Raw genomic sequence first — 23,275 nt, 5'->3', positions numbered from 1 at the left:
CAACGGACATTTGTGTTCGCTCCATTTAGTACAAATGAATCATTCTCATAGAATTTGCATGAATGGAACAACTTAAATTCTTACACATACAAGGCCTGTGATGCCCAAGTGGAGACATTTGCTGACAATACAATGCACGCCTTTAATAGTGACTTGGTGTAGGGGAGATAGAGGAGAGGTTCAGATACCACGAGCATACACTAACATATAGAAACATCCATGAAGACAAAGATCCCCCACATAGCTTAAGTTGATTGCTGGGGAAAGTTATACACCACCTCTTCCCCACGGTCACAAAGACATAGCCGTAAGCGGCTGTCATGGGACACGAAGCCTCGACTCTGCAAACTCGTTCAGTGCTGGCAGCAGTGACCACGAGGCTAAATCCAGCTGTCCGCACAGCGTAAATACCACCCGCCGCCCCGCATCAGGCTCACTAACTGGATGGGCTTGGACACTAAACAGTGAGCGACCAAAAATAATTGAAAAAAAGATACGTAATGAAAAATAATTATAAGACGGTGGCCGATGACAATTTAGCTAAAGTTACGGCATTAGCTCATCCCAGGAGAAATTCAAATTTTGAAGCAGGTGCTAATGAGAAGTGGGTTTGTTAATGCGTGGATCGTTAGGGAAGGCCCCGAGCGGATCAAACGGGAATCCAATAGTTGCTGCCCACGTCATTCATCAAGAGTGTGGGTCCCGGTGCACTCCCACAACACCCACGCACAAGCACTTGACGCAGGCGAGCTTCACGAAGCCCGAGGAACGATGGGGAACCTGGCCGGTTGGCACCGTGGATAAGAGTGTTCGGTTCTCAATGGAAAAAGTGGCATGTTCAAACCCACCAACTTCTTAACCAATCCAGGTGGATGCCACTTTACATGCACTGGAGGTTGAGGTGATCTCAGCGAGTCTCAGGCCAAAACGAGATACCAAATGTCACTGGTGATGATGTCCATCCCGGTCAAACTAAACTTACGAAACCAATAATCGTAGCACAATGAGTTTGACGACGACAAGGTATCGATCCCCTGTTAACGCTACACAGGCCACATGCCGTAAGCAAGCACCAATTCAGGATCACATTCCGCACACAGGGGTGGTGTGGGTATAGCACCACGCCAGTCTGCTTTTGTCTCCCAATGTTGATGTTTACGCACCATGCCAGGTACTACTCATTTAAGGTTGAGTCGACTTAGGGCAGAGCAATAACTAATTTACCCAAGTGCATTCCTCTGACGATGTCAATGGATGGGAACTGCACCCATGTCACCTTGATCGTAGTGCAGCGTGAATCACCGTGCCACCACTACCCACGCGCACACACACACACTAAAAGCCAACCTAATCATCGCTGGGGATTCTCGGCAAGCGAGCATATACGTTTAATCCTATCAATGAAGGCAGATGTACACACACACACACAGCATGACATATTGCATTATCCAATTGCTCCGGCATTTCCACAATATCCACACAGGTGGGGGACAGTTTATGCTAGCAATGTCAATCTGTCCACTGGGCAAGAGAAAATGACTTGGGATCAATACACAATTACCGATGGCACGCACACGCGCACACACACGCATGCACAAACAGAGATCACCCGTATAGCTTTAACAGACTGTAGGAGCAAGTGCTGTTAGCGAGCACCTATGGAGGCCGGCATGGCACACGAGCGAGTGGGTGGCCAGCACCACACCGTGACACCTTTGTCTTCCCAGCGGCGGTGTTTACACATCGTGCCAGATACTAAGCTTGAGGCCGAGTCGACCTAGGGGAGGCCCAGGACCAGTTTAGATAATTATCACTGGTGTTGGCCATGAGCGGGAATTGAACTAGGGTAGACGGGTTTCTAGCGCAGCGCGCTAACTGCTACACTACTGCTCCCCAAACGCACACATACACACACACATGCATATTCGTACACACACACACATGCCTGCATGTTATTCATATGAATAGAATGAAGTGCCAAGCAGTGAGCGGTGAGTCAGTGCACACATATGCTTACGGATTTACATCGAAGCAATCTATATCTATATATAGATATAAAACACTGTGTGCACATACTATACATTGAAATTTGCAATAAAGTGCACACGTTAAAGACATCAGCAATGTAAATCTTAATGGCCTCTATTGTCGAGCTTGCTCAAGTAGTCAAAGCTGCATCTGAGTAATATCATCATAATTTAAACTTGTAACGCACAGTGCTGGATTACAGGCCACATGCCTCGCCACCACCACCTCCAGGCTTCTATTAAATGCTCATATTATAAGCATCATACAAGTCTCCTCCTGTGCTACAGGCACACTCATTACCTCACTAACTCATTGGGGTGAATCTTTGATTCAAACAGATTCATAAGATGCGTTAGGTTTCTGCTGAGAAATTAATTATTAATTGTTCAATCAATAAGGAATTGTGTGTTGGTGCATATATGCACCCACGATGCACTAGTGTACTGCAGCGAGTGACTTCATGTGTTTGAACACATGTGCATATTGAGTCAAAGTGTCTCCTTGTTCCAATGAGCTCTCGAAGTTAATTGATCTGCGCGAGTAATCTGAAGAAGACTGCGCAAATTCACATCCCTCTGTCCTGTCTTTCCATAGCACAACCACTGCGACCTACGAAGTGGTACTCATTGCATCACCATTGCAGGGATGATACGTTGTTCCCAAAAGATCCGAGAGGCATTACGTGTGTGTGTATGATATATAAGGTACATTCTCTAAATGAATGTAATGCAATTATAAAAACATATGCACAATGTATATTCTTGGTTCTTTCGGTAAAGTCACGTAGAAGGGAAACAATAAAAAAAATATAAAACAATACATTTCTCACGACGTTTCGACTGCCACACAAGCAATCATCATCAGGTGTGAAAAACACAGCAAGAACATTTGAAAAAAGTGACTGTGATGTGTACCAGTCAGTGGCTTAGCCATTGAGCCACGCTACACAGTCGAGTGTTCGATTCCCACCGGAGCTGCCAACTGATGTCTTTGGGGAAGAACTAAAGCATGCCAAAAGCTGGGTCAATAGCTGGGCCAATGTGTGTCACCCCCTTTAGTCTTGAACTGGTAGGTGATTAACTCAACCCACCATCCCCATGGGGTTCCCTGCAATTGTAAATGCTTTGTGGAAAGTCAGCAGTGATTTGGCCTGCAGAGAGGTGCCATGGTGGCGAGATGTTTTCTCCCTCGCCTGTTATGCGGGAGGTCGTGGTATGCGGGAGGTCGTGGGTTCGATCCCGACCCTGATGCCTGTATATTTGGAGTTTGCAAGTTCTCCCCATGGTCATGAAGATTTTTCTTTGGGTCGTCCGGTTTTTGCCTCCACATTTAGAATCAACATGCGTTTAGAGTATTTGGCTGTTATACATTTCCACGTGATGATAAGCCACTTCGTTGAGCTATCATTAGTGGCCAAGGTTGCTTCTGAAAAAAGAGCTGTATAATAGCTCAGTGGGGCCTTACCTGGTAAATAAAAAAATAGTTTGTATTAGTTGAGACTGGTCCTGCCACAATATTGTGCAATTCCCACCCCTGGCTCTGAGCCACCAACAAAAGATGAGCACCATGCCATGCTCCTTTGAGTTTGTCGACACTATAACTTAATTTTCACTTTGTAAACACAGCGGGACTCCTTTATCCAACGCCTCAGAGCCTCTACGCTCACTCTTGTGGACTCCTTCCTCCCCTACCTCTCTCCATAACCCAACCACCCCCAACCGACCAAAAACGTTTCATCTAAATCAGACATCCTTGCAGGAACATTATTTATTTTGCAAGCGAGTGATCAGGTTTGCGGCATAAATCCAGCCTCGACTCTAAATTAAGCGAGCGCGTGCGTGTGTGTACGACGCTTGAGTGCATGCATGAGTGCCTGCGAGTGTCCGCGCGTGTGTACGAGTGCGCGCGTGTGCCTGTTCGTCTGTGCATGTGTGTCTGTACGTGCGTGTGTCTGTGTGCATCCATTTGCAGTAGACAGCTGTCATTTGCCAAATGCTGTCAGTGTACGAGCAGTCAGAATCACGCGGGGCTTCGTGCGAAGCACAATTCTTCATTGATTAAGCTGCACTATATTAATACTGAAAGTAAAAGTACCTTCCAAATAACTACGAATACTATAGACTTAGTAACACAATCCTAGCATGGCCACACACATGTACGTACTCATTTTAAAAGGCTTCCACACACTGCTCCTATCTCAGCATCCTGATGAATTGATGCTGCGGTCAGAGCGCGTGGCTGATGATACAAAGGTTCCGAGTTTGACTCGTAATCAGCGGTCAACACAGCCATTCATCCCTCCGGGGCCAATAAAATGAGCGGCACTTTGTGCGGAGAGGACAGCGCTTGTCATACGGATAATAAGACTCGCCCCTGCCACAGGAGTTTGAACAACCGACCACCAGCTCGGCACGGCCAATGGAGATGAGGACCAGCCACAAACGTGTGTATATGCATACTCTGGCTTTGTTTCATGCTAACAGCACGAGTCATTACCGTCATATTACTACTACTTCTATTGATATATTGAGCTGAATGGGGTTCAAAAAAACTCGTAAACACCTTGTTGTGAAAGACCAAATGCAGAAGATCACTGGGTTTGATCTTCCACGAAGCTCATGGTCCACTATAAACCGCATCCACTGCACAAATCACCTGATGCACCATACAACATATAGCGACACAATGCCCGATTCACAAATACAAAGGAGACATCACAGCAATGATGATACACTCTGCTACTCCTGACACGGTTGTCTGGCTTGACCACCTGAATGTTAAATTGTAGCTGTTGCTCTGCATCGACATCAGCCACGCGAAAGAAGTCTCAATAATATTTGACGGTCAATCCGCTTTAAACTTGAGAACAAAATGCAGCGTGCTCGTGAGCCTCCTATGCGCACGGCCACGGTGGCGCAAAAGTGCTGGGGGCGTCGCTGAAGCGTGGGAACAATGCAGTCGCAACATCTGTCCCGGGGACAGACTGGTCCTTGTCATAGCAATCTGGAATGATCACAACGGCTCACTGTTACGAGCAGAGTTGAGCACCTACTCAACGCCAGTCGGAACAGAGACACTGTGACGCCGATTTCATCTGCATAGTTTACGTATTACTGAGTGACGTATGATCATCTATTGAAACATGGTTATGCCATTGAGGCGGCTCCGTTGGCCTTCACAGTGGTTTTCTTGTTCACTCTGATCCAGATTCATCCAGGAATAGAACCCCTCCATCATTCCTTACCTCCCTCCCTACATGCCTCCCTCCCTCGACAGCAACGCACCACAGCTAAGCGGATACAAGCCAAAACAACTTGCAAGGTTGTCAAAATCTTAGGAGCATGACTGGCTGCCGTTGCTGCCTGAAGCATAGTTTCTGACCTTGTACATGAATGGCAAGCATCATTTTAAATATCAATAATGTAGAATGCGGAATTTTTCTTCGTATGAGTTCATGTCTGTATATGTCTGCGTGGCTGTATTAGCCTACAAAGGTATGGTTATTTTTGACTACGTCGTTTGAGAAGCATCCTTTATCAATGGAATTTTCATCTGGCAGTGAGATATAATACGGGGTTGATCAATGCTCATGTGCGGTCTAAGGATGGCCAACCAGGTAGTTCTGTTTGGCCGGATAGCGTGGGAAAAGCGGGCACGGCCCGGTCTAGAGCAGAGATGGGCTGATATTATGACGGAGGACTTGGGAGCTTTGAAGACTTGACCAAAAAGGTTTCTGTGGAGGAGGCTCATGAAGGATGCTACCGAGCAGTTAGGGGCGCTTGCTCTCCAACAACGATGGAGGACGGGGGAGCAAAGCTCACAACGAGCAGAGCACCAGGTGGCTAAAACAAAGCGAGTTGGCACAGTGGCGAACGCAGGGGGTGCAACTGCCACTTGGTGCTCGCTAACAGCACTTGCCCCAACAGTCTCTGAAAGGCTACATACAGGATCTTGGTAATTGTACGCATGTGTGCACGTGCAACAACGTGTGTGAATGTGTCTCACGCATGTGTGCATTGTACATTGTGTGTACAGATATGTCTACGTACGTGCATGTGTGTCTATACATGTATTCGGTGTTTTCGATGAGTCATGTGAGTGATGGATGGAAGACAGAGAGGAGGAGGAGTGGGCTGGACTGACGGGACGCACACTCAATCACAGTGGGGCATGTGCGTCGGGGCGTGTCCCTGTCTGTCTGTGTATCGCGCTCTCGAGCGCACTGCTCCCCTCATTCCGCCTGCGTGTACGAGTGAGTGTGGGGAGCGGTAGCGCAGGGTGTAGCACACTGCACGACGAACCCGGTGACATGGGTTCGATTACCACCCACGGCCAACACAAGTGACGCATTTCTGAACCAGTCATAGGTCTCCCCTAGGTTGACTTCGTTTCCAGTCAGTACCTGGTGCGGTGGGTAAACATCGTCACTGGGGAGACAAAAGCGGCCCGGCGTGGTGCTGGTCACCCAGCCCCTCGTGTGCCATGCCGGCCTTCATAGGTACTACTCACAAACAGCACTTGCCGCAAAAGTATGTTGAGGCTATATAGGGGATATTTGTCTTTGTGTCTGTACGCAAATGTATATGCCCCTGTGAGAACTAACACCGATTAGCACCGTTGGATACGTACGGAGTGAAGGCAGTTCAACATACATACATACATAAGGCATGGCCCCAGGGTGACCCTGGATAACGGGGGTAAAACAGATGTACAGGGACCTCCTGCCGATATGACTGCTCGAGCCACTCCCAACTCCAGCTGCGTCCCTGCCCGTTCAACAATTTGTTGGCTAAATATCCAAGGTTCACCCCGAAATTCACGCACTTTTAACAGCTCATCATGCGCAGCGCCCAACTCGATTTTTCTCCAGGGTCAAATTTACCCTCATTCGGCGAAGTAATCTTGCATTGCTTGTTACTGCTCAAAATGCCATGCGTTCCAGAGAAATGAATGGGTGAAAGAAAGCGTGAGAATAGGTATGTTGGTATCTACAAACAGGTGTACATGGGTGGTAGCATGTAGAGCAATATATACATGCGTGCGAGTGATACACCCTGAGTAGTCACTGTGGTTTATGAAGCTTATCTGGTAGCCAGAAGGTTGCGAGTTCAAACCCAAGTCAGGGTATAACTCAATAACCTTCTCCAGGTTGATGAAATGTATCAACACGGTCAAAGCGATTTAAAGTTTTCGTGACTGCAGGGATTCATATTCTTGGTTCTTTCGCTAAAGTCACGTAGAAGGGAAATAATAAAATAATAAAATTATAAAACAATACAATAAAAAAACGCCACTTTTTTCAAAATTTCTTGCCGTGGTTTTCACACCTGATGATGATTGCTTGTGTTGCAATCGAAACGTCGTGAGAATTTTATTGTTTTATATTTGTATTATTTTATTGTTTCCCTTCTACGTGACTTTACCGAAAGAACCAAGAATACGGTCAAAGTGGTTGAGGCCACCACACCCTTTATATATAGTGTGTTCATACAAATATCATCTGAATGTGCCAACACGTAAAGTGGTGACCATGTACAAGCAATACAAACTTAACAAGAAGCGGTTTCTCGATCAACAATAAAAAAAAGAATACCCGAACTTGTTGTTCAACTCGCTTCAGGTTAAGTGCGTAAGGTTTGGTAACGAGGAGTTCCAGCAGGCTCAACAAACGCAGCGGACGGCAACGCAGAGTTGAGGGAGAGCTCGGGAGCTCAGCAAAGTCTCCGCAGAGGTGGCACCACTCACTCTTGGTGCAGACCTGGCAGAAGTAGTGGAAGATGGCCGATAGCTTCTCCAACTTGCGATCCGATTTCCCTTCAAAGAGCCTGGGAAAGAGCAATATGGCAATGATTATGATGGTTAGGATAATTAATTGGGAGGGTGGCGAGATGTTAAATACTTCGCCTGGTATACAGGAGGCTGTGGGTTCGATCCAGATCCTGACGCCTGTATATTTGAATTTAGAATGTCTCTCCCCATGGTCGAATGGATTTTACTGCAGGTCCTCCAGTTTTTCCCTCCACATTTAAAAACATGCATCTGGAGTATTTGTCTGCTATACATTTCCAAACCATAAGCCACTTCATTTGGCAATCATTTGTGGCCAAGTCGCTTCTAAATAAGAGCTATATAGCTTAGTAGGTAGGGGGGGGCAACCCCTCAAGTAATGAAAAATGATAGGAGTTGTTAGTAAGTAAGGACTTGTCCCTTGCTTTTTATTCAACGCATGTGCGGCGATAGCGCAGCCATCGATCGGGGGTCAAATTCGAACCGTGTGTGATCGGCATTGCGCTCGCTGAATGGTATGCCTTCAGAAAAGTCGTGTGCTGTATACGCAACTGCGCACAATTCTGAGTCACTTAAAACCACTTTGCTACTACCTATTGCCAATTATGGACTCAAGATTATTGTCCTATTATCTCATAGAGTCCCTGGCACAATATGCTACACAGTGGCAGTGGGAGTCGCAAAATTCCGATTTATTACTAATAAACTCCAATGATCCGATCGAAGTTAGGGATTTCGATCGGATCATGGGGGGGGGGGGCACGTGCCACCCCATCCCCCCCACTGGCTCCGCCAGTGAGTGGGCCGTACCTGGTACAATAAACATTTTCGTTAAATCCACTCCCTTAAATATTTAAAATCATTTTAAATAATGTCCGAAACAACTATGACTTCTATAGTTTCAAAAAATTGCCAGTGTTTTCATGCTCACTTTTATCGAGCATAGGGCAGAGCTCATCTCCAATGGTGGCACTACACTCGTGGTGAAGAGTCCACATTGCAATGCAGGGGGCAAGACTATCCGTGGAACAACCGATATTATTCTGACAAAGCAGACTATTAATGCACTAAAATGTCAGTATACATTGTAATTAAATTGCAGAAAACAAACACGTTTAAGCTATGATAATACAATTCAATTAAACATGGTTTTTTAGACGTATATATCACTATGCTTGCCTGCATTTCAGTTCGCAAAATAATTACATTCACATTTGGTCATTTGTTATGCAAGCATAGTTATTGTTTTAATTCGGAACTTTCGTGTCAATGTAAAAACAAACTTGATAGCATAATAACACTCAAGACAAATATATTAAACATCCAGATTTGAAGTTTTCGTGACTGCAAGGATCCATACTCTTTGGTTTTTTCGGTAAAGTCACGTAGGTAAAAAAAATAGAATAAATTCAAAATTAAAACAACTAAATTAAATCACGACGTTTCGGGCGCAACACAAGCGTCCGTCTTCAGGTGGGGACAATGTAGCGAAAGCACAACACTTAAGCGGTTGTGCTTTCGCTACGGTTGTGCTTTCACTACGTTGTCCCCACCTGAAGACGGATGCTTGTGTTGCGCCCGAAACGTCGTGATTTAATGTAGTTGTTGTCATTTTTTTTTACTTTTTGCCTGTCGTGACTTTACCAAAAAAACCAAAGAGCATCGTTTCGCGCGGCGTTGCGGCAGAGATATCTACGAGCAAAGTGAAGAGTCCCAAATTTAAATGGCGCTCGGGGGGGTCGACTCGACCATTATCGTTTCGAGGTTCATAAAATACACACCACTTTACGTATGTATGATGTTTGTTGAACTTCTTTCGCACCGTACATAGCTGACCGTGCTAATCGGAGGTGCGGGGAAGTACAAAAAAACGAATCGCGTCTAGATTGATTTTTCAATCTAGATTCAAAAGATTTATCAGAAGTCAAGAGCGAAAGCCCTATGGGGGGACTGGTACCCGGCACAGGAATGTGCAATGTCCATCAATGTTCCCAGATGCTGATGGAAACGAGTACAATTCCATGGCCGTTGGGAAATGTTTCATTCCGAAGAAAATCGTTCCTCGATTCAAAGGCAGGATGGGTCAATGTCTAATCAGGAGTTGAACTCGAGCCCTTCTGCATGTGAGTCGAGCATTCTGCCACAGTGCCACTCAGCCGTGCTTGAATACAAACACTCAGATTCTAATACCATATTTTAAAAAGGGCCGGCACGTTGCAATAAATAAAACAGCAAATGCCCCCATTTGCCAAATTGGTGACTTGGGCCCTAACTGGCGTCTGTTTGCAAATGTCAGCGCCCTGCTTCTTAGAGTGGCATCATTATAGCATGCGTGTGAGCTTTTAAATATTAATCCGGGCACGGTGGTCCGTGGCGACCCAGCCCTGGTGTGTGTCTGTATATGGGGGGCGGTAGTGTAGTAGCTACTGTGCTGCGCTACAAACCTAGAGACCCGAGTTTGATTCTCGGCCAGAGCTGACATTAGTCACACTCGGCCTATCCAGCCTCTCTGTGTTCTCTGGAAAAGGACCATTGCCCAAAACGTTGCCAATTACATCCTTTTTATTTTTAAGGCAGCGTTATTTACGAATGTGTTGAGGCTTTTTTTATATTTGTGGCGTCTGAACTTTTCTTGATTATTTGCAGTGTGTGAACACTGGAGAGACAAACGCGGTTGGATGTGGTAATGGCCACATAACAACCCTCGTATGTCGCTCCAATCTAAACAGGCGCTTGCCAATAGAACTCACCCCAATGTAAAACGTTATATATGATGTCAGTTTGCATCGAACTCGGACACCATAACGTCAAGAGAGGTGATTGAAGCAAGTGCGACTGCTGAGACACTGAATGTTGAAACCAGTCTGGAGTTTTCACGTCTTGAAACAATGCTGCTGTGCAGCTGATGGGTTGTGAAAGACACTTGTTTTTTTATGTGGAGATACAGGCATGTGAGGGGGGCATATTATCTGCTTATATATTTAGTTAAATGACTATGAGGGTAATTTTGCAGGTCTGCATGAACTGCAATATTTCGTTAATTTGTCCCACTCAATTTGTAAGGCAGTAGCGTTTAGCGGTCATCTGTCCCCCACCTACAACCGCCTCATTCCACCCTCCCCACCTGCTACACGCGGTCATTTATTATCTACAATTAGATGATTAACCGCAGTCAGCTTTAATTGATTACAGGAACGGGTCGATCAATTTGTAAAATGTAAAAGTAAATAACAGTAATACATTCAAAGTGAGGCTGGCAGTTGAGGTTCAGGAGCATTGCCCATTATGTGTGGCTAACTATTGTGGGCGTTTGTGCCAGTTGCAAGCCAATGTGATGGCCGCAATGCTTTGAAAATCTCACAAATGTGCCTTTGCATGTCCATAAAATTCATAAAATATACGACTTATGAAAAAGCTTTGACAGGCTATTCACAGACAAGCAAATATTGACAAATTTGATCTTGTTAGAATCACAAGGACCAGTGGAAGGTCACAGGGCAATTAAACCGATCGATTGACCTTTGGCATTTGAGGGTTCCTATACGGCAACGCAAGGAGTAATCTACTTCAAAGCTAACAATAAAAATCTTTCACCCCAATCTTCATAATTTTAAATCACCAAGTGGATTCATTCATAATATTCATTGATAACTTTGCTTCCATCATTGTTGACTTTGCTCAACTGAAAGAAGATTTGTATCTGCCATTAATCTGACCTACACAATAACTTCAATCAGCAACTGAGAGTGAGGTTGCATTATGGTTAATATAGCAAGCTGTGACACAGCAAATGTCAAGTGGCTTTGCCACTGTGACACAGGAAATGATCGTGGCTTTGTCACACGTATGGACCATCAGTGCAATGTCGCCCGTTTTAACAATTAGAGGTGTGATAGTAAGACCAAGTGCAGTATGAGAATCTCCCTGTGAAAGGAGATTTACAAAAGCTCAGGTCTTACTCTGATCTAAGCTTCAGCATTACCTGGGTGTTACTGTGTATATCGACAAGTGGGGAGTGGTGGTGCAGCAGTTTATGCGCTGCACAATGAACCCAGTGACCCGAGTTCAATTCCCGCTCGTGACCAATAACAGTAGCAAATATCTGAACCGGTCCTGGGCCTCCCCTTGGTCGACTCAGCCTTAAATGAGTACCTGGTGCGGTGTGACAAATGAGGCTGAGCGTGGCTGTGGCCACCCACTCCCGTGTACTGTGCCAGTCCTCATAGGTGCTCACTAACACTTGCCTCAAAAGTCTGTTAAGGCTATAAGGGGGATCTTTGACTTTATACAGTGGCACTGGCTCCGTATAAACTGATACGTTGCATGGTGTGTATAATACAGCATGGCCTCTGTGTAACGCATCATATACCGTGTACACAGCAACATGAAAGTGTGCGCAATATATTACAGAGTATGTGTAAGGGAGCATAGCCTGTGCATGGACTGCAGCGTGCCTTTGAACTGAAACTTTTTTTGTGTGAACACTGGAGCATGGCCGTTATGAGTCGAAGAGCATGTCTTGTGTATACAGCAGGAAATACTCTACATAGAGGGAGCATGGCATGTGTGTGTGTACTGCATGACACACGGTGTGTACAGCATGGCCTGTGCGTGTGTACTGCATGACACACGGTGTGTACAATCTGTAACGCACAGCGAGTGCACTGCTGCTACCGCTGCACCTGTTGAAGTTGATGTCGGGGAAGGCCGAGTACTCGCTCCGAGGCCCGGTGGCGTTGCGCCGGGGGAATGTGCAGAAGAAGGCGTTGGCCAGGAGGCAGGCAGCCTGCTCCTGAGATATTGTCAGCATCAAGCCGGTGTCCCGGCGGAGCAGCGGCAGGGGCTGGGGACACGTGCGGTGCACAACAGGGTGCAGCGATGTTAAACGCGGTAACGGGTGGCACAGGTGCCAGAGAAGCAATGGCACAATGGTGATAGTGATGCATAGCACGGAGCCAGCACCACTGGGGTGCTGGGGTTTGAATCAAGGAGTTCATAACTGTGCTTAAACGAGAATATTATTGTACACGTAGGTTAAAGGTGCAGCCCTGCAATTCCTTGCTCATGCAACTGCTGACGATATAACCTCCATTTGAGGGATCCCTAAAGTCCTGGTGAAGTGGGTATGTTTTGGCCTACTCTTTTACACTGACCATACGTCTTCAAAGAGGTGGGAGTCTCCCACAATTTAGCCCACCACACATGACCTACCGATGGAGTTTGGTGCGCCTACTCATACTGCTGGGTGGAAACAAGCGGAGAATGGCAAAAATCCTGGTCACCGTTTCAAAAGCCATGCCGGGAGATCGAACCGCGACATCTGAAGTCAATCGTGCTATTCCACCATCATGGCAGTGGCCCTTGTGCAGAAATAAAATAAAATATTCAAGAGGATTTCGTACAAGAAACAACACTCGTCCAGAAACGTCAAGATGACTCCGTGGTTTGGACGTGGCTCTCAAATAAATACAGAGAGGGTACCACAAGTAGCGATACACACTCAAGCGCAATGAGAAGCAGAGACAAAGGACGAGAAAGATCGATGCAAATGAAGAATGACACAGAATAAAAGGGTGCAGAGTGCGATTGAACTAAACAAAGCTGGCACAGGGCAAAGCATTTGGTGATGTCGCATTGGCAGTGGTGCACAAGCACACCGCCTTGCGAAGCGCATTGTGCCTTGTGCATACAAGCGACAATCTTCCCACGATGCAATGTTCCAGAAATATTTTTTATAATGGTAATGATTTTGTTTTAAAAATACTTGTTGATCGTTGAAGGAGTTGTCTGTTTTTTAAATGGCTGCTGTAAAGTTGAATGTGTCAGCTATTAGGCGACGATTCATATGGTCATCTGAAAACATAAAAAAAATGTCATTCTCATCAGCCCAGTGCACTCTCCAACTCTTATTATCCACTCTGCCTCTCTGTCATGTGTTACGAACAAGGTGCCCGGAACATAACCTAATATATATTTTTCCTATTAAGGCCCTTATTGACAAATGTGTTGCGTTTCGTGGTACAGGACAAAGATGGAACGAGATTATTCGGTTGGATCGTCATTCTTGAGCTAACGGGTGGCCAAAGGAGAAAATTGTGCAGAGCGATTGGATCGTACGGAGATAGTTTGCAATACATTTGACATCGGTATAGCTATACCACTCAAGAAATGAACATTCGTCAACACCACTGACTTAAAATAAATAAATAAATTTCCTACAACATTTCGGCCAGAGCTAACATTAGTGGCACTCTACCACTCTGGCCTCTATCGTGCTATGAAAAAGGGCTATTGTCTGAATCCTTGCTGATTATATATTAAAAAACAGTGTTGTTGATGAGTGCATCAAGTTTGTTATTGTTAACTATGCTTGTGCACCGCTGCCAACACAGCATCGCCAAATAATTTATAACCACTTTTTTCAAATGTTCTTGCTGTGGTTTTCACACTTGATGATGATTGCTTGTGTTGCAATCAAAACGTCGTGAGAATTTTATTGTTTTATTATTTAGTTATTTCCCTTCTACGTGACTTTACCGAAAGAACCAAGAATAAGGATAAATAAGTTGCAGCCATCTGTTACCCTCCTGCGGGCTGAAGACCTCCCCCCACACGATGTCAGTCGTGGAGGTGTTAGACCATGTTTGTAAGTATGTTGGACTTCTTTTGCGCCGTACGTAGCCAACCGTGCGAATCTGAGGTGCGGGGTAAGAACAGAAAACTAAACACAAAATGCAGTACTAAATAAATGGGTTTTCAATCTAGATTTAAAAGTGCCATAGCTCCAGCAGCTTCCTAATATAGGGAGGAAGAGCGTTCCAGGCGGCCGCAGAAGCGTGTCTGAAAGCAAGCGATGCAACCCACGTTGGTGAAGGGGAAAGACTGCGTTGTCCGTGCAGATCTCACTCGCCACTGAAACGAACTGCGGCGATGAATCTAACTCGGGCTGCCAGACTCGCAACAGTGGACAAAGCACCGTGCCACCACCTCACGTATTTATGGTACACACTCACATAAAGTAGGCGTACGTACATACACGCACACATATACACATTAGGCCTGGTCTCTTTTGAAGGAGTTTTTTTGCACATGGGAGTAAACCGGAGGAACCCCGAGAGAACCCACCGATTCAAACACTCGAAAATCCGCACAAGACCAGTCAACAACCCCCAATTGCTGTACCGCCATCTCTTAGCCGCATCACAAGCCAGAATGCTGGGAACCTCACGGCACATTCTGACCTCTGGATGATCCACCAACCGCACTACCCAAGTGCTGGATCACAGCTGTGCACGACCACCAGAGCGCGTCAGCTCTGTGCACCAATGTGGACATTAACAACCTCACGGCGAGCCAGCCCCCGAAGATATAAACTTCTGAAACCTCGCCCTGTTGGCGAAGGGTTAAACCTCCAGTCCCTGTGGCTTTGTGGAGCACCGAGGTAAACAGACAAGGGCACTTTGTGTTCGCTATTTGCTGCGAGACGGGAGAGAAATGGAGTAGGGAGGAACCTAATAACATCCACGCGAACATAAGGGCATCGGCATATCCCTAATGCAATTTTCCAAACACAGCTCGCGGTAATGCGTGGGGCTATTATTAAGACAAAAATCATATTAATAGTCATAATAATACATGCCTCTGCTCGTGGTGGTTAAAAAGGGTATTACTCATCTGAAGGCTGCGAGTCTGGACAGCGGGCGGCGGGGACGGTCTGAAGAACTCAAGAGCTACAAGCTGCACAAACCAGCCACTGAAGTGAGACTTCCTGGGATTTGATATAAAAAAGAAAATCCTAAAAACCAGTGGCTACATTCTGGAGGCCCTGGGTTCGTCTCCTAGTTTTTTGCACGAGTTGACAAGACTAACGCAGCGCTTAAGAGTTGCAGGGATTTACTCAAGCTATCATACATGGATACCATTCTGTTGGAAGACACTGGTAGTAGTCCTATAGAGAAAATGGCTTCTTCATAGGAAGGTGGAATTCCCATCATTGGCTCAGGGCCTCCCCTTAAGCTGATGAGCACCACCAATTGCTCGCTTGAGTACGGAGGCACTAACCGGCTTTTGATGACTCGCCGAGGCTCAAGACTCCCTTTAATGATTGTGCTGCTTGGTATATTTCAGCAATTTCTTACTGAGTCCATTGGAAGAAAACTAGAATACAAGATCCACACAAACTCTATAATTCCCATATAAGCAGGTCCGCAAGCTCCTTACTGTCCTGGCTTTAACTGGCCACCTTATTGTCCTGCAAGGTGCACATTACGTTTTCCGTGAGATCCACGAACGCTAAATAAAGAACCAGGTACAGGGCACGTGCCACCGCAAAATCAAAAGGTTACCACGATAATCGCCATCGATACCACCACAGACAAACACCACCCGAGTGCAAAGGCAACTGTGATTGTCGTGCAGACGAACTCACCCCTGCGACGGGGAGTTTGGAATATCTACCCACTGGTTGAAGACTGTAACACAGGAGACGTGCACATGCCCACAGGCTCATTTGAGGGGAACACCACTCGCACGTTGTTTAGTCGCGGAATTCAGGGCGTTGCGAAAAGGATGTCAGCAGCCGGGTTGGGTTTGTGGGGTGCTCGTGTAAAGCGGGATCAACCACAACGAGCCGCTACGGCGTCAACACGAAACAACTTTAGTGCACATTTAATTAAACACTAATTTGAGCGAATTGTGCAACACAGGCACACTGTGCTAAGTACAATCTCAAGCCGGTGACACGTGGTTATTTAATTTATTATTTTTTTTTTAACTCAGGCTAAGCAGCTGGCTCGTTTGTGTTGATTAATGCTCTTTCCCTATTCGATCCATAGCAATTATCCGGACACGTTCTGATGCTGCTGCTGCGTTACCAGCTCCGTTATTGATTGGAGAGGGGGTACTGCCTTTCCACTGTCCATTGCGTTCACTGACAAGGCATGCGTACACTCACACACAAACAACAAAGATCCCCCAAATAAGTTTATACAGGCTGTTGGGACAAGTGCTGTTAGCGAGCACCTGTGAAGGCCCGAACGGCACGCGAGGGGGTTGTGTGGTTAGAATCATGGCCGGCCGTCTGTCTAGCCAGTGCTAATTTTTACACGTCGCACTCGGCACTCATTTAAGGCTAAGTCAATCTCGGGGAGGCCCACGACTAGTTCAGATAATGGCCACTGCCATTGGCCATTGAGTGGGAATTGAACTCGGGTCGACGGGTTCGAAGCACAGTGCGCAAACAACTGCGCCACCGCTCCCCACATATAGATGCAATAATTCACACAAAATAGATACTTACAATTTTGCCAAGGAAACATTCCTTTGACAGGGGGTATTCTATCTATCGAACAACTACTGATGACTTGTCACAAATGGTATTCATTTCATATAACCTGACCCTGGGGAGCTGATGGGATGAGTCGACTCCAAATTAGAATTTTAATTCATGATATTCACCCTACCACAGCACCGCTTTGCCAGAAGTGGACAAATTATTTGGTCACGCTGCTGCTGCTGCCGCTGTGTTGGCAATGGCGCACAAGCACAATTAACAACAAACACTCAACACGTTCGTCAATGACAACACTGTGACCTTAAAAGGAAAAATGTATAATTTGGGTGACGTTTTGGGCAAATATCCCTTCTAGGATTGATGCGCTATGAAGAAGAGCCGTTACCAAAAACGTCACCTATTGTATATTTTTCCTTTAAAGGCCACAGCGTTATTGATGAATGTGTTGAAGGTTTTTTTGTTAACATAAGTAAATATATTTGAGATGATAATTTTCGTCAATTTACTTCCTGGCCAAATGAAATCAACAGTGAATCCTTCTGGAGATTATTTATTTACAAATCTTTTACAATTCAAACTGGCAATAACTGAAGAATATGTTAAATTATCATGCAATGTTGCCAGGTAATAGGATGGTACCAGCAAGACCTACAGATGTTGCATTGCACACTTTCTGACAATAGGATTGCATGTACTGTCCAACCCTGACCATTCTAATCGTAATATTCTTATTCTTGTGTCAATGACAAGCTCAGTTTCAAGACTCTTTTTAGGAGGGTAGACCATTGGCATGTTTGGTCCGTACCAGTTACATTGTATAAACTAAAAAAAAAACTATCAACTATTTTAGTTTAACACGTAGGCTTTCGCGACCTATTACAATCCACAATTTAGGTTTTTTAGGTTACATCGCGTAAATCTAAATGTTTCGTTAAACCCGCCACCACGCGAAACGTCGTACTCAGATTATAAATGTTGTGGAATTGCTCTCCAACACACCGGTGTGCTGTACTAGTAACGAATTGGCATTTTATAGTTACGTGACAAAGCTTACTAATTGGCTGTGTCGGGTGGTGGCGGGTTTAACGACACATTTATATATGCAATCTAACCCAAAAAAAAACGATATTATGAAAACTATTTTTATTTTACCAGGTAAAGCCCACTGAGCTCTATTGTTATTTCCAGAAACGACCCGACCACAAATGATAGCTCAACACAGTGGCTTATCAAGTGCAAATGTATAACAGCCAAATACTCTAAACGCACATTTCTAAATGGAGGAAAATACCGGAGAACCCGAAGAAAAATCCACGAGACTACGCGGAGAACAAATAAACAGGCGTCAGGGTCAGGATCGAACCTACGACCTCCTGTATACCAGGAAAGGTAGTTAACATATCGCCACTGTGTCCAAAGTAAATGTTATCTTTAGCTATAGGAGGAAAACCTGGGGGGGGGGGGACCCATGCAGAACTGAGAATAGAACAAACTCCACACAGCAAAGCACCCGAGTCAGATATTGAACCCACATGCTTCTTGTTGTGAGCCGCAATTGTTACTACTGTGACACAAAGTGGTGCCATTTATTACTTCGATGAACCCCGGAGGGTTTATAGGCCAAACTGACCCCCCGCCCGGCACATGAACTCTGATTGTGAGTCGAGCACTCTGCTAAAGCATGACTCGGCTCTATGAATTTCGACTGCACCCTAGCGAGCGTTTTTTTTCTTACTGTGAAAAAGCTCACTCCCTGAAACTGTGGCAAGCCGCCACAGTCATTTCTCAGCCCGCATGCCGGACAGCAATGCAATCAGTTGGACGCGTGTGTCTTTATTTACGACCCGTCAGCTCTCAACACGGGACAGGAAGACTTAAATCACCGGGCTACCACAATGCATACTGGGGTCTTCTCACTCGGGGCGGTACTATTCCCAGGAGCCGCATGGGTTCAGGGACAGGGTACGGAAGAGGTATGCAATGATAATGACATGATAAAATTGCTGTATGCGCAATATGGTAAAGCCTCGCATTCATTGACTTGGCAAGAAAGTGGTGCAGGATAACAAGAAGAATTATAACCTGTCTCGCAGCATTTCATCAACCTCTTATTTTCCCTAAAAACTACAGTTTCATCTTGACTTAAAGCTTTCGTGACTGCAGGAATTCATATTGTTTGGGTCTACAGTTTCGTTCCACAAGATACAAAAATACCTCGCCAAAGTGAACCTTATCAAAGTGAAAAAAAGGAGAATGCATCTTTTCTCAAACGAGCAGTGAGGCTGGACTCATGGCCAATGACAGTCGTGGACCAGTGACGTAAATACCACATTCCTACTGCAGGAACCAGTCTCTCTGCCTCGGGCGACCACTGTCGACTTGAAAAGCAGAAACGCATTTTATACAGCTCAGATGGGATGACGACCGAGTTCATCTCTGATCGAGACTGACCTAACGATCTCTAACTGTGCATCACCTGGCTGGGCACAGCAAATACAAACAAAATGCACACGGTATTAAACAGCTCCATACAGGGAGGGCAGCAAGGAGGAAGGAGAGTCCTTGCATTGGGAGAGAGGAACGAGATCAGATGGGTGAGCAGCGGCAAGGGCGTGCCAACCTCAGCACCTGCGGAGACCCAATCACCATCATCGGACGACCCGAGCGTGCGGTAAACTCCGTGGAAGGGTAAGGGGGGGGAAGAGCAGACTCGGAGAACGGGGGTCCACCCCGGGCTTCAATTACCACACGGCCTCGCCATGGGATCCATCACGCCTAACACGCGGAGAATTAGCGCGGCATTTATTCAAGAGAAAAACCCCGGCGACTCCCAACCCGAGTGCGGCAACACGGCAACCTCCATTCATAAGAAATGTCAAGGACGGCGACGCTGTCGCGATGAATTTGCGCTCTCTCCGGCCGACGCAGGTTTAATACGCAAATGGTCTGGCGCGCTTGGCGAGAGCTCTCGTAATAAAGCGCGACAGAAGGCGTTGCGCGCCCGCCATAATGCGTCTTTTTTTATATATGAAATAATTTTTTATTTCCACCGTTCGCCACCACAAACTCCCGTCTCCCCCCCCCACCACTCCACCCCACAGCGAGCATCTCACGGCTCGCGAAAAAAGCATCCGCTGAGTTGGCCTAATAGGCGTGCAATTTAATTAATGGTCCGTGAATACATTTACAGAATGGCGGGATTAGAAAAGAGATTGAGTGGGACAGGGACAGGGAGAATAAGGGAGAGAGGGAGGGTGGGGGAGATAAAGTGAGAGTGCGCGGGAAGGAGATCTATGCTCGGCTTTAAGTCTGAGGCAAAAGTTTTTTTTCCATGAGGGAGAATAAACCGTAGAAAAGTCAGGGATGAATAGGGCACGGCCTGATAATATTTATAAGTGGAGCAACAAAATAATGATTCTCCAGCATTTTTACATAAGAGCAAAAATTATATTCCATCTGTGCCACTGACGCGATGTCACGCGATGTAGATCTTTCCCTCAGCAGGGAGAGAAATATCTACTCGCAGGAAGCAGTACGATCAACTGTGTCAGAGAACAGCTGCCCCAGAGAATCACGCAATAGAACTAGATGCGAGTCCCTTCTACAGCTCCTTGTATGGATTCAGAGCAACAACAGAAAGAAAACTGGTCGGATATTGCAATTCTAGATTTGAAGCTTTCGTGACTGCAAGGATTCATATTCTTAGGTTTTTTCGGTAAAGTCACGTAGGTAAAACATTAAAATTAATAAAAGTAAAATAAAATAAAAATCACGACGTTTCGGAGGCAACACAAGCTTCCGTCTTCAGGTGGAACCGTCACAGCCACGACAGCTGTATCAAGTAAATGAGAGATTGCAAGAGCTACCACTCCGTACATATAATGGTTGGAGAGGGGGGAAGGGCCAAGTACGGCACACTTTTCATTCATATGGTAAGGTGAGGCTTAAGAGGGTGAGCCTTTGTTATGGAGAGGTACGGTTTGTGACTAAGCTTGGCCTACATAACAATAGTGTGAAAAAAGAAGAAACAACTAAACATGGTAAAACAAGCCTGGCTGTCTATCAATAACCTGTAATAGTTGTCTGTCAAATAATATTGGCCAAATAAGTGTAGTTAAATCTTTTTTGCATGGTTAATCACATCTTTCCAATGATTACTCAGTTTGTAACCATCATCACGGTTGAAATTATGTCTGTGTTTGTATATTTGTATGGCTTCGTGTACAAACCTTTGATGGTAGCCAGGAGGTTTGCAGAGAACCTTGGATATTGCAATTTCCTGAGATAGTTTATTTTGTACGAGTCTACGCCCAGTTCAGTCAAAGAATCTCCTTGTTGACATCATCAACAGGCTGGTGCTCAAGACCTGTGATGGCCCTGAACTAGTGATACATATTCCACATTCCCATGGCAGGGGCAAGTACATCCTCTATGAAGCTACTGCTATAGACTCCCACAGAGTGATACCCTTTCATCAACCCCGGAAAAAGAGCTGAAACATACATTGCATTGAAAAAGGTAATCGTGAAGTAATAAAGTTATTACATTTAATTAGTTTAAGAACAACAAATATAAGTAACTTATATCCGCCTCAATTATTCTGTAATTTTTAAACCGATTTCTTTTGAAATATAACCCACCAAAAATACTGGCGACCGATGACCAGTATTAAACTTTCAACTCGCTAAACATGAGAGCCGGACTTCATCACAGATGGCTGAAACACAGAATGCGAAATCAGCATGTCATTCGTTACATTTCCTGTTGAGAATGGGATAAACCACCCTCTTTGCATAGGGAAGTATGAAGCAGCTGTGTAGCCTAGTGGTCAGCTTGCTCGCTACTCAAGTCAGATGGTGCTCATGGGGTCGCTTGCCCGGTAATTTGTACTGGAGGGACTTATATAAATAAATATATAAATATATAAGTCCAAGGTTACCAACGGCCTGCAAATTTTACAGAACGGCAATAAAAAAATGAGTGATACGTTTGCCCTCACCGTAAATTGCAAAAGGTGTCCATGATTTGAGGTCTTTATTTTTCTTCTCAATTGATTTGCTGTTTCCCAGTCTGGCTGAATGAGGAAGGTGCTGACATTAATGGCTGGCAGGCGTGGGAATTATTTTGAAATTGGGGGGTGGGGGGGGGCATGTAGCCATGAGGGCCCAAATTGGAATGCCAAAGGGGGGCCCATTAAGTTTGTTGAATGCAGTCTTTGGTGACTGGGCTGAGACGTAAACTTTCTATTCTTGAGAACCTTGGTTTAATCACGAGCAACGACCTAGGATTCGAACCCTGGATATCAGCAGCCTTGCTGTTTACAAGGTTAAATAACCCCATTTATCTACAAAAATGAGTAATCACATTAAACTGCTTTGAAAATACCAAAGGCAATATTACGTAAAGTAACTTTAAAATCTTGATTTGAAGCTTTCGTGACTGCAGGAGTCCATACTCTTTGGTTCTTTCGGTAAAGTCACGCAGGTAGAAAAATAAAATATATTACGTTTCGACCGCAACACAAGCAGTAGTCCTCAGGTCGAAAAATCCAGCAGTGCTGGATTATATATTATTTTTTATTTGATTTTTCTACCTACGTGACTTTACCGAAAGAACCCAAGAGTATAACTTCTAAATCTAAAGTATTCTGCAATCATAACCTGGTTAGTTTTCAACGTAACCCTCCCACCAACACTGGCGACTGGTTATCAAGATGAGACCATCGACCCGCTGCTCTCGGGAACCTTACTTAAACACGGGCGGCTGAAACAGCGATCCAGATTCAGCATTCAAGCGGCACTGGCTCAGCGATGCCGACACGGGGCTTAAACATTACTCTCCCCCGAGCCACTCAGCCGCCTCGTTGGCACTTGGGCTTTTACAAATGTCTTTTTCCTTCTCCGCCACTCGCTCGTTTCCCCCCTGCCACTCTCTCTCTCTCTCGCACGCGCACACACCAATGGCTGCGTCCAAAACGAGTTAAATGGATTAAACGCTACGAGGTTCCGCTTCCCCGTATTAAACTGTCAGCCGGTGACAAAGCGACTCCCAGGACCCATGTTTAGACTATTTTTCTCACGGGCTGTTGAGTCGCGGCATTTGAAGGGGCTCGTTTCCGCGAGGGGAGGAGGGCTCGCGCTGAGGCAGTATTTCAGCGCGGGAGGCAGG

General features: G+C 45.6%; 1 protein-coding gene across 5 annotated transcripts in view; it reads right to left on the bottom strand.

Moving 5' to 3' along the window:
* PARG (poly(ADP-ribose) glycohydrolase) overlaps positions 1–23,275 on the bottom strand; it is a 140,309-nt gene that overhangs the window by 46,755 nt on the left and 70,279 nt on the right. For all 5 annotated transcript variants that reach the window (XM_078865611.1, XM_078865610.1, XM_078865613.1 and 2 more), the window contains 2 exons: positions 12,498–12,658; positions 7,774–7,853 (listed from right to left, as the gene is read on the bottom strand). In XM_078865611.1, the coding sequence (XP_078721737.1) occupies positions 7,774–7,853; positions 12,498–12,658 (241 nt within the window). The remainder of the gene's footprint in view (positions 1–7,773; positions 7,854–12,497; positions 12,659–23,275) is intronic.

This window comes from Lampetra fluviatilis, chromosome 20 (genome assembly GCF_964198595.1).
Source record: "Lampetra fluviatilis chromosome 20, kcLamFluv1.1, whole genome shotgun sequence".
In the NCBI taxonomy this organism is placed as follows: Eukaryota; Metazoa; Chordata; class Hyperoartia; order Petromyzontiformes; family Petromyzontidae; genus Lampetra; species Lampetra fluviatilis.
This window is presented reverse-complemented; position numbering and strand designations above follow the sequence as displayed.